The sequence below is a fragment of the Oncorhynchus kisutch genome, linkage group LG19 (assembly GCF_002021735.2).
Source record: "Oncorhynchus kisutch isolate 150728-3 linkage group LG19, Okis_V2, whole genome shotgun sequence".
Classification (NCBI taxonomy): domain Eukaryota; kingdom Metazoa; phylum Chordata; class Actinopteri; order Salmoniformes; family Salmonidae; genus Oncorhynchus; species Oncorhynchus kisutch.
In genome coordinates, this window is record NC_034192.2 from 9,183,199 (window position 1) to 9,201,099 (window position 17,901).

The 17,901-nt window shown below is 45.5% G+C and overlaps 1 protein-coding gene across 1 annotated transcript in view; it reads left to right on the plus strand.

Moving 5' to 3' along the window:
• LOC109864506 (calcium/calmodulin-dependent protein kinase type 1D) overlaps positions 1 to 17,538 on the plus strand; it is a 78,180-nt gene extending 60,642 nt beyond the window's left edge. Inside the window, exons 4-11 of the mRNA XM_020452354.2 lie at positions 4,064 to 4,202; positions 4,710 to 4,836; positions 6,743 to 6,818; positions 8,620 to 8,732; positions 13,205 to 13,283; positions 13,381 to 13,468; positions 13,828 to 14,113; positions 14,223 to 17,538. Of these exons, the coding sequence (XP_020307943.1) occupies positions 4,064 to 4,202; positions 4,710 to 4,836; positions 6,743 to 6,818; positions 8,620 to 8,732; positions 13,205 to 13,283; positions 13,381 to 13,468; positions 13,828 to 14,113; positions 14,223 to 14,347 (1,033 nt within the window). The 3' untranslated portion in view covers positions 14,348 to 17,538. The remainder of the gene's footprint in view (positions 1 to 4,063; positions 4,203 to 4,709; positions 4,837 to 6,742; positions 6,819 to 8,619; positions 8,733 to 13,204; positions 13,284 to 13,380; positions 13,469 to 13,827; positions 14,114 to 14,222) is intronic.
• Positions 17,539 to 17,901: the final 363 nt, after the last annotated feature.

Below are 17,901 nucleotides of genomic sequence, written 5' to 3' on the forward strand. Positions count from 1 at the left end.
ACAGCAGGGGTCAACAACACCTTCACACCACTACCTTACTGTAGGAACCACTACAGCAGGGTCAGCAACACCACTACCTTACTGTAGGAACCACTACAGCAGGGTCAACAACACCACTACCTTACTGTAGGAACCACTACAGCAGGGTCAACAACACCTTCACACCACTACCTTACGGTAGGAACCACTACAGCAGGGTCAGCAACACCACTACCTTACTGTAGGAACCACTACAGCAGGGTCAGCAACACCACTACCTTACTGTAGGAACCACTACAGCAGGGTCAGCAACACCTTCACACCACTACCTTACTGTAGGAACCACTACAGCAGGGTCAACAACACCTTCACACCACTACCTTACTGTAGGAACCACTACAGCAGGGTCAGCAACACCACTACCTTACTGTAGGAACCACTACAGCAGGGTCAACAACACCACTACCTTACTGTAGGAACCACTAGAGCAGGGTCAACAACACCTTCACACCACTACCTTACGGTAGGAACCACTACAGCAGGGTCAGCAACACCACTACCTTACTGTAGGAACCACTACAGCAGGGTCAGCAACACCACTACCTTACTGTAGGAACCACTACAGCAGGGTCAGCAACACCACTACCTTACTGTAGGAACCACTACAGCAGGGTCAACAACACCTTCACACCACTACCTTATGGCAGGAACCACTACAGCAGGGTCAGCAACACCTTCACACCACTACCTTACTGTAGGAACCACTACAGCAGGGTCAGCAACACCTTCACACCACTACCTTACTGTAGGAACCACTACAGCAGGGTCAGCAACACCTTCACATCACTACCTTACTGTAGGAACCACTACAGCAGGGTCAGCAACACCTTCACACCACTACCTTACTGTAGGAACCACTACAGCAGGGGTCAACAACACCTTCACACCACGACCTTACTGTAGGAACCACTACAGCAGGGTTAGCAACAAGGGGCCCGCGGGATTTTAGTTTTTGGTCAAACAAATACTGTAAACTCACCAGGAATTCAGCTAAAAATGTGTATTCCCACAAATTAAGGAGATCGTGTCTCAATGTAATCAAGGTATGAAAGTATTGTTATTTTATCGTAATAATCTATTTTTTTGAGCTTAGAGCTTGGTTCATTTGCAGTGCATCAATTATTATAATTATGTTTCGGCCCCCCGACCATCCTCTACGACAAAAATTAGGGGGGGGGGGGGCAAAGGAAGAGAAAGGGATGGAGAACGGGACAGAGATGGCAAGGAAGAGTAATACAGAAGCGAGTGAGACCAAATGGAAAGACAATAGTGTGTGTGAGTGTATGTGTGCACAATTAGTGTGTGTGTATGTGCCTACAGTATGGTGTGCGTGTGTGTATTGAAAGGGAAGGAGATTTGGCTCCTGTCTGATTGCCATGGTCTCCCTACGCAAATGGTTACGCAACCCTGCAGGATGGTGGCCCATCTCCTCCGTCACTACCACACCGTTATGTCCAGCCAACGTGTGTGTGTTGTCAGCTTAGCCTTTTGCTTGTCATTCCCTGCCACGCTCGTCTCGGCTGGAAAAAACAAGTCACTGTTGGCAGAGGAGAGAGAGAGTGAGAGAAGAGAAAGGGAGAGAGAGAAGAGAAAGGGAGAGATGGAGCGTGGGGATAGAGAGGGAAGAGAAAGGGAGAGATGGAGTGTGGGGATAGAGAGAGAAGAGAAAGGGAGAGATGGAGCGTGGGGATAGAGAGAGAAGAGAAAGGGAGAGATGGAGCGTGGGGATAGAGAGGGAAGAGAAAGGGAGAGATGGAGCTTGGGGATAGAGAGGGAGAGATGGAGTGTGGGGATAGAGAGAGAAGAGAAAGGGAGAGATGGAGTGTGGGGATAGAGAGAGAAGGGTGAGATGGAGCGTGGGGATAGAGAGGGAAGAGAGGGAGATGGAGCGTGGGGATAGAGAGAGAAGAGAAAGGGAGAGATGGAGCGTGGGGATAGAGAGAAGAGAGGGAGATGGAGCTTGGGGATAGAGAGGGAAGAGATGGAGATGGAGCATGGGGATAGAGAGAGCGAGAGGGAGGAAGGAGAGAAAGGGCAAGAGAGAGCGGAGCGGATTAGCAATTAATTTCTTATCTCCTTTTTTCAGAGACTTCCTTAGAATGTAACTTTCTTCCTGCTCTTATTTGATCTGTCACTGTGACGATGCCCCCCAGATTCACACTCACTCCGCCAATGTGTGTATGCATGTGCTATTTTGTTTGTGTATTCAATATTCATCCAATGCAAATCTCTGCAGTTTTAGAGAGAAATATATTTGACCCTATGCTCATTCTCCATCAATCTCCCTCAGTGCAGCAACGAGAGGTGCAGTGAACCTGGTTGTTCTTGTGTAGTATATAGGTTATTATTTTATATTGATAGTTATGTTTGTATCTTATGGCGGTTAAGGTTAGAATTGAGATTGATTTAAGCTGATCCAAGATCAGTATTTAGGTTGAGAGAGTAACTAGAAGACAGTAAGAGATCTAGTTGCGTCTGTTTTAGGTTCAGTGTGTGGGTTAATATGAATACCAGTAATGATCATGGTTACAGCTCCCCCATGGGGATCAGAGGAGAGGAGCAGCCCCTCAGGCTCCTGCTGCAGAATCTGTCAACTCAGTACTGAGGAAGAAGGCACAGTACATCTGCCTCCCAAACGCCATACACAGAGAGAGAAGGAGGGACTTTATTGGGTCAATATGAAAGCACTAACATCAGCGGATCAAAACAGTACTTGTTGTCACCGCTGATTCCTGGTAGTCCTTGGTGTGACATGGCATGGCGTTCTATTGAAGGTCAGCTGTCTGTTTATCAATATAGTGTTTATAGACGGACTGCAGCCAGATGCCTTCAGGGGACATGTCAAACATGAGAGCGCGAGACAACAGAAACAGTCGATGGGGTCAATACAGGAACCAGGAGAGGGAGCTGTGTACCTATGGAAATGCAAAATGTCCTTCCTCCGTTGTTTCCATATTGTGCTTGTCAATACCAAGAGAGACAGTCATAAGAGACAGATTCTACCTCTTTAATGTTCTTACCGTACATACTAGGCATTTTAATGGATCTCTTTGTTCTAACGCATGTTAAACCTAATATAGAGTCATTTGACTTAAACATTTTAAAAATGTATCCCTATCTCCTCCCTTCCTCCCTCAGAACTAGTCTTTACGGACTGTGGCACTATTAGAGATGAGTGGTTGGCTACTCCCCCTTGTGGTGGAATGTGACAGAAAGATGCTTTACCCCGACAGACCTACAGTGTTACATGGGTTCTCTGCAGTGAAACGAAGTGATGACACCCTGCTCACATACAGCTGAGTGCCACTAAGCTAATGACCAGTGCACTGAGCTGTTCTACTAGTGGCAGACCCAGGATCAGTTTACCCTTTCCATAACCATAAGGGACGGCCGGACATACTACAAATCTGTCCTTAGATCAGTGCTTAGCAGCCATCTATACTACCCTGTGCCAGTTGGCTGTAGAGAACTGAGGAAAGTTATGGGATGTTCAGCTGATGGCCTGTGGCTGTTCTGGCACTTTAAAAACCCCATAATCTGGCTAAGAGTTTTAAAACAAACCTGTAAAACAGCAAGGGCACCGTCTGACACACACACACACACACACAGTCTGAAGCTTAACTATCCTCCACAGTGTGAATCTATGGTCCGAGAAATATGAGGCACCTTTTTCTCAGTTTCTTTAAGATGTTGTATCCCTCCCATCTCCTGTCCTGTCTCTCTGCTACAGTTCTCCCTATACAGTTCGTTTTAGACTATATGGTGCACTTTGATTGGTTGTGATAGTATAGAGCATGAAGGGATAAGTTTAGTGAGGGTTGGAATGGGTCAAAGCACTCCCCACTGTGGGGTACACACACACACACACACACACACGGTTGAATGGAGGCAGATTCGTGTAGCTCATAAATGAAGTCTCAGTGGATCTGTCTCATAACAGCTTCCCTCCAGATGTGTGTCTGCGTGTGTGCACATCTGTTTTACTTACCTCGTTTACTGACCGCCTCTCTGTCTGTGTCTACAGAGTGTCGGGAGGTGAGTTGTTTGACCGTATCGTGGAGAAGGGGTTCTACACAGAGAAAGATGCCAGTACGCTCATTAGACAAGTGCTAGACGCTGTCGACTACCTCCACAAGTTGGGCATCGTCCACAGAGACCTGAAGGTGATGGTGACACACAAGCTTGCACTCCCCTCCCTCTCTCCCATCACACACACACAATCACAAGGAAAAAACACACACACTGAAACACAGACACAAAAACCCTGTCTACTCTCCCCTGCATCTCGACATGTGCGGATCACTTGTGTTTTATGGACCATGATTCATTGCGGTGATGTGGTGCAGCATGCATTTGTGATTTAGGCCACTCAGCGGGTCACAACACGCAGTGGCTTCTGGGAAATACACCACAGAGCGGAATCGCCTGAGAGAGAGGAGTACGGTCATACGGCTTCATAAAACAGACAGCAACATAACTGTATTGTGTGGTCGGTTATAGCCTAACTAACGAATTATTACGATTTTATATCTACAGTCTGTTCAGGGTATGTATGTATGTAAGTAAACAGATCAAAGGATGGAAGAGCTCAGTTTGAGTGATAGAGGGAGAGTGTTAATCACAATCTATTGCTCCATCTCTCTCTCTCTCCCTCCGTCCTCTCTTCCCAGCCAGAGAACCTGCTGTATTTTAACCCCCAGGACGAGTCTAAGATCATGATCAGTGACTTTGGTCTGTCCAAGATGGAGGGCAGTGGGGACGTCATGTCGACCGCATGCGGCACCCCGGGATACGTGGGTAAGAGATGCCTCTCCACCCCTTAATCTTAAATATCCTGACTTAGAAGTTAATGCCACATGTTAATATACCTTGTGTCGTTGGCTACTGAAATGTTAATACTGGAAGCAAATGAAAGCCTTTCAGGTTTTTAAGCTACCATCCTTTCCAAAAGTGTTCACTCTTACTGAGTGTGATGCCATCACTGTGCTTCACAGTGACACACTTTATAATATAGTATAGTGTAGGAAAAATCACACTGCTTTAATTATGTGTCTGCAATGGGAGAGGGTGCATCTGTGTGCCGCTCACACACACAGACATCCTGCCTCTGGAGTAAGAAGCTCTTATCACACGCTGACAGACCCTGCCCCCAGTCGCCTGCTTTCCCCTTTTTAACAGAGCGACTGAGTCAGAGAGTCAACATGGCGGGGCGCTCTACTGCAGTGAACTACGCGCCAGACGACTGCCATCCCTGTGTCAGACATGGGGATTTATATACTGCATCCCTGACACTGTGTGTGTGTGTGTGTGTGCGTGCGTGATTTTTCATCTCAGCGGAGTGTGTGAGAGACAGATGTTTTACATTATTTCCATGACAGAACCTTTCATGTTGACTTGTAGGACGGTACCTCTGGTAGTCAGACACACTGAAGACTCATCATGTTGACTTGTAGGACGGTGCCTCTGGTAGTCAGACACACTGAAGACTCATCATGTTGACGTGTAGGACGGTGCCTCTGGTAGTCAGACACACTGAAGACTCTTCATGTTGACTTGTAGGACGGTGCCTCTGGTAGTCAGACACACTGAAGACTCATCATGTTGACGTGTAGGACAGTGCCTCTGGTCGTCAGACACTCTGAAGACTCATCATGTTGACGTGTAGGACGGTGCCACTGGTAGTCAGACACTCTGAAGACTCATCATGTTGACGTCTTATCTGCCGGGTCCTATCCACGCTCCTACATCGACACGCAAGTCAGTTAGCAGACACTTGTTTAAGCTTATCCATAGGGAACTGTAGCCGGTGTACTGTAGGCCAGCTAAACAACACCGTACTAGTTAATGACATTGGAACTGTCCCATCCACATGACATTGTCTTTAAATGCTCAGACACTCCTTTGTTCTCCTTCCTCATCCCTCTATCCAACAATCTTGGGAGATTAGGCCACTGCAGTTTGTCCCTCCATCCCTCCCTCCCCATCTGCTGTGGGCTGCTGTAGGCCTTTTCCATTCTAAGAGGCTGTAATGTGATGGTTGCTGCATTAGAAATGCTGCTAAATATAGCAGGTCCTGGATGATTGCATTGAGAAGCCTGCATTCCTGAGGTATGAATAGCCCAGGGTTAGCGCCTGGGATGGCTGAATTAAGACCAGACTCTGTGGTTTGGACAGGCCCACCGTCAGAGTGGACACACGCATACACATACTGGGTACACGCACACACACACACACACACACACACGTTGGCCATATTGTTAAAGGAGATACGTACCACACACACTCAGCCCAGCACAAGTTTTTTTTTAAGTATTACATTTGAACCTCTCAGTGCACACGCATCTATGCGTGTCCGACTGTGTGTGTGAGTCTATGCTTGTGACTGTGTGTGTGTTTCCTGTTCCGTAATCTGTATTTACCTCAATCTTTGATTTTGTCCTGTCTGGCGGCTGTTTGGGTGATATCAGTTTTATTTTGTCTGGGCCGTTATCATTGATTAGTCTGGACAGGCTTCTATGTCTCTAATCGCCCACGGAGGGGGGTGTGTCACAGCCTCTGATAGGATGAGCTCCAGCTCTGGGCTCGACAGTAGGGTAATCCAGGATGGAGAACATGTCTCTATGTCCGTCTCTCTCCATCTCTGACTGTCTCCAGTTATGTCATCAAAGTCACATATCTCTCTCTGTCTCTGTCTCTCTCTCAGCTCCAGAGGTTCTTGCTCAGAAGCCCTACAGTAAGGCAGTGGACTGCTGGTCCATTGGAGTCATTGCATACATCCTGTAAGTGTTTACAGTCTATTGTACAACTCCTACAGACATGCTATGTGTTCCCATACCCAGTCAATGCCATGAGGGAAGAATTCACAGCTTTATATTGAGGGCCTGGTCACTCTGTGATTTTCATGTCTTCTAGAGTGCAGATGCATTTCACAAGTTCACACAAGTTTGACTTATTGTGTGGATGTTTGTGTTTTGTAATGGCCATTAATGGAGAATGACACAACATCATACCTCTCTCTTTCCTTTCATCAGACCCAGATGTTAGTCTGCTACACTCTGCTCTGCTCAGTCACCATGTATGGACATAGTGCTTCTGAGGAGAAAAAACAGACTTTTCAACATGTCTCTTTTGTTTTTCATTTGTCTTTCACCCCTCTGTCTGTGTGTGGACAACCTCTGAGTCAGAGCAGATTTAGCGTTGTGTGTGTTTCAGCTCTCGCTGACTGAGTTCCAGACATATGTGTGTGATTAGGGGTTAGAGTTCAGGGTTAGAGACAGGGTGAATAGGGGTAATAGAACAATAAAGGCTGTGAGAACGAGAGAAAGGTGTGCCTTACCTCAGTCATTAGAGCATCAGTGCAAATCTTCCTCATCCCCTGAAAACGTTCCTCATTTTTGCTCCTCTCTCCCTTTCTGTGTTGTTCTTGGCTCTCAATGGTTTGTCGCAAGATGAGCTCTGTGATGTGCAAAGCAGGCTCTGCCCTCTGGTTCTCTCTCATCCTTCCCCTCTCCCCTTGTTCCTTCTCCCGCCCCAATTGCTCAGACATCCTCTGTTCTCTGTTTTCACCTGTTTATATCCATCTCTGTCTGTTTATTGATGTAGCTGTTATGTAACTCTCCATGCTTACACAGCTTTGGATATAAGGATCACTAGGTGTCACTAGGGTCCTTAGAGGTGTGTGTGTGTGTGTGTGTGTGTGTGTGTGTGTGTGTGTGTGTGTGTGTGTGTGTGTGTGTGTGTGTGTGTGCTCTCCTGTCACCTCACCTCTACACATGTGAGCGAGGAGAAATAAGGGTCTGAGAAACAGCGTTCACACAGTCAGTCCAGCTGGTGGATTAAACTGTCAATGTTTGTATATATTCAATAAGTAGTCCTCAAACATCCTTGTCAATAGCCTAGGCAATATTAAATTAGACCAAATATGTGTTTAGAGTTCAAGTAAATACATTAAATCCAAGAATATGCAGTTCTGGATGGTAGACCCCTGATGTTGCCACAGTGAGTTCCCAGTGATCAGTGAGCTACTCCCGTCTTGTCATTTAGCCATTAGCACCATTAGAACAGGCCTCGGACCTCGTTAGCCGATCCTGAGCACCTCAACACAATCCGGCTTGGCATGCCTGGTTGGGTCTCTCCTCAGGTGTGAAGCGATCGCATCAGGTAATCAGGTGGAATAATCGCTCGGGCTCCTGCGGGGGAATGACGTTCAAGTCTTTTAACCAAATGTGAAAGCACAAAAACAAAAAGCTTATTGCGACCACATCAGGCAGAACAGAGTTCGATGGAGAAAGGCATTTTAATGAGGTTTGATCATAATGGCGGCTAATGTTTTCTATGGAAATCGTTTTGCCACTTGAAGAAGTTCAATTAATCCAGAATTAGGTTAGGAGAGCAGACAGAGAAAAGGTTTAGGATACATTACATTAACCTTGTCAGTTTATTGTTATCAATTGAATAGTTGTTTAAGCATTTATCTCATTCATCCTCATGGTATTCTATTATCATCTTAAAAGTAAACTATTTCTTGAAGTAGGAAGTGAATGCATGTGTTTTATGAGCTCACTTCCTGTCTGTCTGCAGGTTGTGTGGCTATCCTCCATTCTATGATGAAAATGACTCCAAGCTCTTTGAGCAGATCCTCAAAGCAGACTACGAGTTTGATGCACCGTACTGGGACGACATATCTGATTCAGGTAAGCTGTGGGTGATGGAGTGAGGATCTCCTTCAGACAGAGCACCTTCCTCCTCTTCCACCTCCCACCTGGCACATATGGACACCACACCACCATGGCTACTTTCTCTATGCTGTGATGTCGTCCTCTTGCAATTTGTGTATTGTCAAATCACATTTTATTGGTCACATACACGTGGGTAGCAGATGACATTGCGAGTGTAGCGAAATGCTTCTAGATCCGACAGTGCAGCAGTATCTAACAGGTAATATCTAACAATTCCACAACAAAACCTAATACATACAATCTAGTAAAGGAATGGGATGAGTATATAAGTATAAATATATGAATATAATTATATGGATGAGCAGTGACAGAGCAGCTAAGATGCAGTAGATAGTAAAGAATAGATACAGTTGAAGTCGGAAGTTTACATAACTTAGGTTGGATTCATCAAAACTCGTTTATCAACCACTACACAAATGTCTTGTTAACAAACTATAGTTTTGGCAAGTCGGTTAGGATATCTACTTTGTGCATGACACAAGTCATTTTTCCAACAATTGTTTACAGACAGTTTATTTCACTGTATCACAATTCCAGTGGGTCAGAGGTTTACATACACTAAGTTGACTGTGCTTTTACACAGCTTGGGAAATACCAGAAAATTATGTCATGGCTTTAAAAGCTTCAATTAGGCTAATTGACATAATTTGAGTCAATTAGAATTGTACCTGTGGATGTGTTTCAAGGCCTACCTTCAAACTCAGTGCCTCTTTGCTTGATATCATTTGAAAATCATAAGAAATCAGCCAAGACCTCAGAAAAAAAATTGTAGACCTCCACAAGTCTGGTTCATCCTTGGGAGCAATTTCCAAATGCCTGAAGGTACCACGTTCATCTGTACAAACAATAGTACGCAAGTATAAACACCATGGGACCACGCAGCCGTCATACGAAAAGTGCAAATCATTCCCAGAACAACAGCAAAGGACCTTGTAAAGATTCTGGAGGAAACCGGTACAAAAGTATCTATATCCACAGTAAAACAAGTCCTATATCGACATAACGTGAAAGTCCGCTCAGTAAGGAAGAAGCCACTGCTCCAAAACCGCCATAAAAGCCAGACTACGGTTTGCAACTTCACATGGGGACAAAGATCGTACTTTTTGGAGAAATGTCCTCTGGTCTGATGACACAAAAATAGAACTGTTTGGTCATAATGACCATCGTTGTGTTTGGAGGAAAAAGGGGGAGGCTTGCAAGCCGAAGAACATCATCCCAACCGTTAAGCACATTGGTGGCAGCATCATGTTGTGGGGGTACTTTGCTGCAGGAGGGACTGGTGCACTACACAAAATAGATGGCATTGTGAGGTAGGAAAATTATGTGGATATATTGAAGCAACATCTCAAGACATCAGTCAGGAAGTTAAAGCTTGGTTGCAAATGGTTCTTCCAAATTTACAATGACCCCAAGCATACTTCCAAAATGGCTTAAGGACAACAAAGTCAAAGTATTGGAGTGGCCATCACAAAGCCCTGACCTCAATCCTATTGAAAATTTGTGGGCAGAACTGAAAAAGCGTGTGCAAGCAAGGAGGCCTCAAAACCTGACTCAGTTACACCAGCTCTATTAGGAGGAATGGGCCAAAACTTATTGTGGGAGGCTTGTGGAAGGCTACCTGAAACATTTTTTTATTTTTTTATTTCACCTTTATTTAACCAGGTAAGCTAGTTGAGAACAAGTTCTCATTTGCAACTGCGACCTGGCCAAGATAAAGCATAGCAGTATGAACAGACAACACAGAGTTACACATGGAGTAAAACAATTAACAAGTCAATAACACAGTAGAAAAAAAGAGTCTATATACATTGTGTGCAAAAGGTATGAGGAGGTAGGCGAATAATTACAATTTTGCAGATTAACACTGGAGTGATAAATGATCAGATGGTCATGTACAGGTAGAGATATTGGTGTGCAAAAGAGCAGGACAGTAAATAAATAAAAACAGAATGGGGATGAGGTAGGTCAAATTGGGTGGGCTATTTACCGATAGACTATGTACAGCTGCAGCGATCGGTTAGCTGCTCAGATAGCAGATGTTTGAAGTTGGTGAGGGAGATAAAAGTCTCCAACTTCAGTGATTTTTGCAATTTGCTCCAGTCACAGGCAGCAGAGAACTGGAACGAAAGGCGGCCAAATGAGGTGTTGGCTTTAGGGATGATCAGTGAGATACACCTTCTGGAGCGCGTGCTACGGATGGGTGTTGCCATCGTGACCAGTGAACTGGGATAAGGCGGAGCTTTACCTAGCATGGACTTGTAGATGTCCTGGAGCCAGTGGGTCTGGCGACGAATATGTAGCGAGGACCAGCCGACTAGAGCATACAGGTCGCAGTGGTGGGTGGTATAAGGTGCTTTAGTGACAAAACTGATGGCACTGTGATAAACTGCATCCAGTTTGCTGAGTAGAGTGTTGGAAGCTATTTGACCCAAGTTAAACAATTTAAAGGCAATGCTACCAAATACTAATTGAGTGTATGTAAACTTCTGACCCACTGGGAATGTGATGAAAGACATAAAAGCTGAAATAAATCTTTCTCTCTACTATTATTCTGACATGTCCTATTCTTAAAACAAAGTGGTGATCCTAACTGACCTAAGATAGGAAATTTTTACTAGGATTAAATGTCAGGAAAAACTGAGTTTAGATGTATTTGGCTAAGGTGTATGTAAACTTCTGACTTCAACTGTAGATAGTGGCTCGTATAGTTATTGTCCTTGATCTTTTTTGCCTTCCTGTGACATTGGGTCTCGTTGTTGTTGTTGTTAGGGTAAGAAACAACATCACCACTCCGCTGTTTCTCAACACTGGGGTCCCACAAGGGTGCAAACTTGATGACCCTACCATTGTAGTGCCTACCACTGTAGTGTCATCTGCAAACTTGATGATTGTGTTGGAGGCGTGCATGGCCACAGTCGTGGGTGAACAGGGAGTACAGGAGAGGGCTGAGAACGCACCCTTGATTGACCCAGTGTTGAGAAACAGCGGAGTGGTGATGTTGTTTCTTACCCTCACCACCTGGGGGCGTCCCGTCAGGAAGTCCAGGACCCAGTTGCACAGGGCGGGGTCAAGACCCAGGGACTCTAACTTAATGATGAGTTTGGAGGGTACTATGGTGTTGAATGCTGAGCTGTAGTCAATGAACAGCATTCTTAGATAGGTATGTATGCCTCTTGTCCAGATGGGATAGGGCAGTGTGATGGTGATTGCATCATCTGTGGACCTATTGGGGCGGTAAGCAAATTGGAGTGGGTCTAGGGTATCAGGTAGGGTGGAGGTGATATGATCCTTGACTTGTCTCTCAAAGCACTTCATGATGACCGAAGTGAGTGCTACGGGGCGATAGTCATTTAGTTTAGTTACCTTAGCTTTCTTGGGAACAGGAACAATGGTGGCCATATTGAAGCATGTGGGGACAGCAGACTGGTATAGGGATGGATTGGATATGTCCGTAAACACACCAGCCAGCTGGTCTGCGCATGCTCTGAGGACGCGGCTTGGGATGCCGTCTTTGCCGGCAGCCTTGCGAGGGTTAACACGTTTAAGTGTTTTACTCACGTCGGCCACGGAGAAGGAGAGCCCACAGTCTTTGGTAGCGGGCCGTGTCGGTGGCTCTGTATTGTCCTGGAATCGTGCAAAGAATTTGTTTAATTTGACTGGATGCAAGACGTCGATGTCCGTGATGGGGCTGGTTTTCTTGTCGTCATCCGTGATTGTCTGTAGACCATGGCACATACGTCCGTGTTTGAGCCGTTGAATTGCGACTCCACTTTGTCTCTAATGACGCTTTGCTTGTTTGATTGCCTTGCGGAGGGAATATCTCCACTGTTTGTATTCGGTCATGTTTCCAGTCGCCTTGCCATGATTAAATGTGGTGGTACGTTATTTCAGTTTTGCGCGAATGCTGCCATCAATACACTGTTTCTGGTTATGGAAGGTTGGCACAGTGGGCACAACATCTCCTATATACTTCCTTATATACTCGCTCACCGAGTGACTATACGTCAATGTTATTGTCTGCGGCTACCCGGAATATATCCCAGTTCACGTGATCGAAGCAAACTTCAAGCGTGGAATCCGATTAGTCAGACCAGCGTTGGATAGACCTAAGCACGGGTGCTTCCCGTTTTAGTTTCTTCCTATAGGAGGGGAGCAACAAGATGGAGTCATGGTCAGATTTGCCAAAAGGTGGGTGGGGAGGGGTGTTTTAAGAGTTCTTCACAGACATGATCTGTGAACTTTATATTCTCCAGTTTGGCACCAGTCTAACCATTCCCCCTGCCTGCCAGTAAACCGTAAAACAACAATAGTTATTACAGGAAAGAGAGCTGAGCCTTCGTCCAGGTATTCAGTACACAGACCAGGGAGTGTGGGAAACTGTTTGTGTATGATGTGATGAGTGTGAGCAACTGTTCTGTTTTTCACAGCCAAAGACTTTATCGGCAGTCTGATGGAGAAAGACCCGGCGAAGCGTTTCACCTGTGACCAGGCCCTCGGACACCCATGGTGAGAGAACACACTGATCGTAAATGCGCACACACACACACATTAACATCCCATAATACCCACATGAGTGTGTGTGTGTGTGTGTGTGTGTGTTCAGGATCGCTGGGGACACAGCCCTCTGCAAGAACATCCACGAGTCTGTGAGCAGACAGATCAGAAAAAACTTTGCTAAGAGCAAATGGAGGGTACGTTTGCATGTATGGTAATAAATGTCTGAGTGTCATTCAAGTGTCTGAGTGATTGCTTATTTCATGTAGATTTTATAAATCATATACTGGTCGCTCTCTCTCTCTCTCTTCCTTGCTCTCTCTCTCTCTCTCTCTTCCTTGCTCTCTCTCTCTCTCTCTCTCTTCCTTGCTCTCTCTCTCTCTCTCTCTTCCTTGCTCTCTCTCTCTCTCTCTCTCTTCCTTGCTCTCTCTCTCTCTCTCTCTTCCTTGCTCTCTCTCTCTCTCTCTCTCTCTCTCCCTTTCTCTCTCTCTCCCTTTCTCTCTCTCTTTCTCTCTCTCTCTCCCCTTTTTTCTCTCTCTCTCTTCTCCTTCTCCAGCAAGCCTTCAATGCCACTGCAGTGGTGCGACACATGAGGAGACTGCAGTTGAGCAGCAGTATGGGCCACAGCATGGACAGCTCTCACCCTCACCCTCCTAACAGCCGGGCCGCACAGATGCAGAACCAAAGGAACCAGGCCAACCAGAACCAGGCCAACCAGACTCCCAACCAGATCCCTAGCCAGAGCTCTACTCAACCCTCTCCGAGTCCAAGCCAGACTCGGAGCCAGAACCCTAATGCAGCCATTATGAAGAGCTTTTCTGTGGACTCACCTCACAAGGACTGTAAGTGGACATGTATGCATCCACACACACACAAACCATGAACTAGTAAACACCAACTACCAGTTTGTTAGTTCTGACTGTGTGTTCATAGCTTCTGTTTTCCCTCCAGGTGCCCCAGCTACTCCCACCCCCTGCAGCCTGGCATCTGCAGCCTCCTCCTCCCCCTCCGGGGGGACGGAGCTCACCCGGCCCCACCCCTCTACTGTTGCCACAGTACTAACAGAGACTAAGTGACGCCAGGTCCCGCGGGGGACCAGCTGGGAGGCTACGGCGCTGTGAGAGAGAGAGCGGAGCGAAAACCGCACCCTCCCTTTCCTTACCGTGCCCCTACTACCCCCTCCCAGCCTGCCCCCTGCCCTGCCCCTCCCCCATGCTGCATCTGGGAGGACTGGGAGAGCAGAGGACTCTAAACCCATTACACCAATAACAACATGCCATACTCACCTTGGACACGCCCATTGTGTCGACTCTGTGGAACCACACCCACTCCGAGAGCATTACTGATTGGTTTACCTTTGAGTGTTTGTTTCTGTCAGAGACCATGATGAGTGAAGTGGGTGTGTTTTCAGAAGCTTCTGTCGAATTGGGTGTTGTCTATGTCAGTCAAACTCAATTTCCCACTAGTTTTTCCTACATCTTCTATAAGGTTCTACTTGTGAGTTTTTAAAATGCTGTTTATTTTCTATATTTCATCCGCTGGGCTAACAGTTACCAACTGGATCATTTTTCATTTCTATTTTCTTGCGCTTTTTTTCCATGTTCATGTTGATTTCTCTTAGTTTGCGTCCATGTTTAAGACGTGCTTTAAAAGTACCATAAGACTGTTGAGTGATGTTTCATGAGTAAGCGCTTTATCTATTTGCACATGAGGTTTGGACGCGGTTTCAGACGTAGATAATGTGTGTACAGCCACCAAGTTAGACTCCTCATCTACGTGAATTTATCAGACAGAGAATAGAGAATGTAAACTGTAAAATGCCCAAAATGGGGTCAGAGCATTGTACAACATCTTTGTCAAGGGAAACATGCACAATGTTTAATTATTGTCTTACTTTAGAAGACTTTCATAACGACCATCCTATAGGGGACGCATATACAGTATATTATGAAACGCACTGCAGGTTTAGGATAGAGTTGGAGAGTGCTGTTAGTTTTAACCATCACCAGTTACATGTGGGGTTTCCCACCCTAAAGATCAGGGGCTACAGGTAGGAAACCAGGCACTTCCAAATGGGCCTCAGAAAAAGTCCATGTAGAAGAGCAGCCATTTCTGTAGTGTCGTGTAAGCATGGGAACCCCTGACCTACAGTATCAGTTTCCCACGATCCAAGATGGTGGAGCTGTTGTCTCTAACCCCATCCCTTTTACAAAGCCATGACCTCACCACAAGAGCCATCATCATGATGACATCATCAATCGGCACCCAGTACACAAGTTCTCAGGGATTTGGACTGGGCGCCATGGTGACCCTTGTTGCTGTAGAAACCGCTCGCGAGCACAGATTTGTCTACAGAGTGTCCAGTGGTCTGCCTCTGTTAAATGCAAGTCCAACGATCCCTTTATGTCATTGTAATGTCTAGCCAAAGCAGTCTTGAAACAGAACATGAGGACAAACTGATTTTACCCGATTAAAAACTGATGGTTAGCTATGAGCTAGACCTATAACCCTGGCCGATCCCCACTGAGAAATGGATTGTTTTGAAACTTAAGGGCTGAACTCTGATAATCTGGAGAAAGATGACCGAAGACGAGATGTTTTCGATGTCTCTACCCCTTGCCTTCTCCTTTCTTCTCTGTCCCACCCACCCTCCCTCCCTCTTTTCCTTTCTAGTTTCTTTAAGACCAGTTCACTGTATACTGTAGAAGTTTCACCCAACATTGGGACTGTTACGCTCACGACACCAGGGTCCCCTAACCAGACAATGGCCAGACACAGCATGCATATAGCCTACATTTAGGGGTCATAATGCAGTATTATTACCTGGCTTCGTGGTGCTGGGTCAACCATCATTAAGAGTGATGTCATGGACTGGATTCTTTTAGGGGGTGGGTAGACTTTACTTTAGGGGTCTGTTTTTGTTTATTTATTTATTTTTTATCGAGGCAAACATTTTGTTTTCTGATATGAATGAATATATTTGTTGAAAACGTCTTGTAAATAAATTGTGAATGATAATTTTTAAGATAACCTTTGCGAATGTTGTGCAGTGCCGGCGTGTGTGTGGGGGGGTTGATTGTATTTTCTTTGGAATATTTAATGTGTTTTAAATGAGCTACAGCCCCCCCTCACCCCTCCATCCCACACCATACTGGGCTTTGATACCACAATATTCAGAGCATACTGTACCAAACACTCAGTAACTGCCATCTACAGAGTTACCATGGAGATAACGCCATCAGCATTCTAAACAATATCTGATCAAATAAAATAAAATGTAAAAGTAAACTCAGGCTTTAGTTTGCAATGTGTGTAAACATTGAAGCTTTGACTGATATGACATCCACTGTTATGGAGCTGTGCTTTTTTTTCCTCTTTTTTTTTATACACGTATCTGCCTAAGTCATCGGTCGTCCACTTTTCCCTCTTGCTCACTGACACTTCGGCAACAGGCATCACAACACACCTAAACACATGCCCATGATCAACTGTCATGAGAAAAAAAAATCCCACAATGCATCACAAGGTTTTTCTGAAGATGAAATGCAAAGCATGTTGAAAAGTGCTTAAAGAAATCCACCTCCACAAGTGTTTGCATTAACTTTATATGCCATTGAATGATGTTTGTATCTGTATCTAAAGAAGAAGATCAATGTGTCCATAGAGAGCAGAGTATTGTTGGGGACCACTGCATCTCCCTGTGGGTTCCTGTGAGGTCCAGAGCCCGGGGAATGGGCCTTATTTACTCTGCATGTGACCAAAACAAACGTCCATCTTGTGTGGCGGTCTCTCACTAACGACTCCTGGTAGATGTTCCCTTTAACCACAGATCTAGGATCAGAAAACTCTCCCTTAATCTAAACCTTAACCGTTAGATACTAACATAAACATAGATCTTGGATCAAAATATCCTCCCTAAATCTGAACCTTAATCAATAGATACTTACAACCGTAGATCTAGGATCAGAATACCCTCCTTTGATCTGAACCTAAGCCATTAGGGGGATGAGAAAATATCTGACCTTGTATCAGTGGTAAGGGGCAACTTTCGTCCTACTTCGTTAAGCAGACACCTCCTTCCATTTTGTGTGGCAGAGTGAGTTGCCCTGCCACTCTTACTGTGCTGTGATGACCTTCTGTTATGGGGCTTGTATATCCGATGCCTTCGACAATCATGTGCACATATCAGTTACCATGACGACGACAGAAGCCAGAATGACTGAGTTGTTTTTTTCTCTCCTGAAATAAATCCTGAACGATCATAAAGCAACCGTCTCCGTGTGTCTGTGTGTGCAGGGACTGCTACACTTTAAGCCATTCAAAGTTTGTTTTTGCACTTAGATTGATTTCCACTTCTAATTGGCTTGTCTGCTGACCCCTGACCAGTTTCCGTTCAACCAGAGAAAGATTAGAAAGGAGTTGCGTCCCTCCATAACCCTTCCATACACACACCGTGACTTCAAAAAGACGACGCATACCCCGGATGCTCAACAGACATCAGACACATTTGACAGACGTTTAGCAGATGTAGGGCCAGATGTTACTCTCACACACCCACTTCAGGTCCAGCCATGACACTGTGTCTGAGTGAATGTGAAGACCCTGATCTACATGCTCACAAAATCAAATC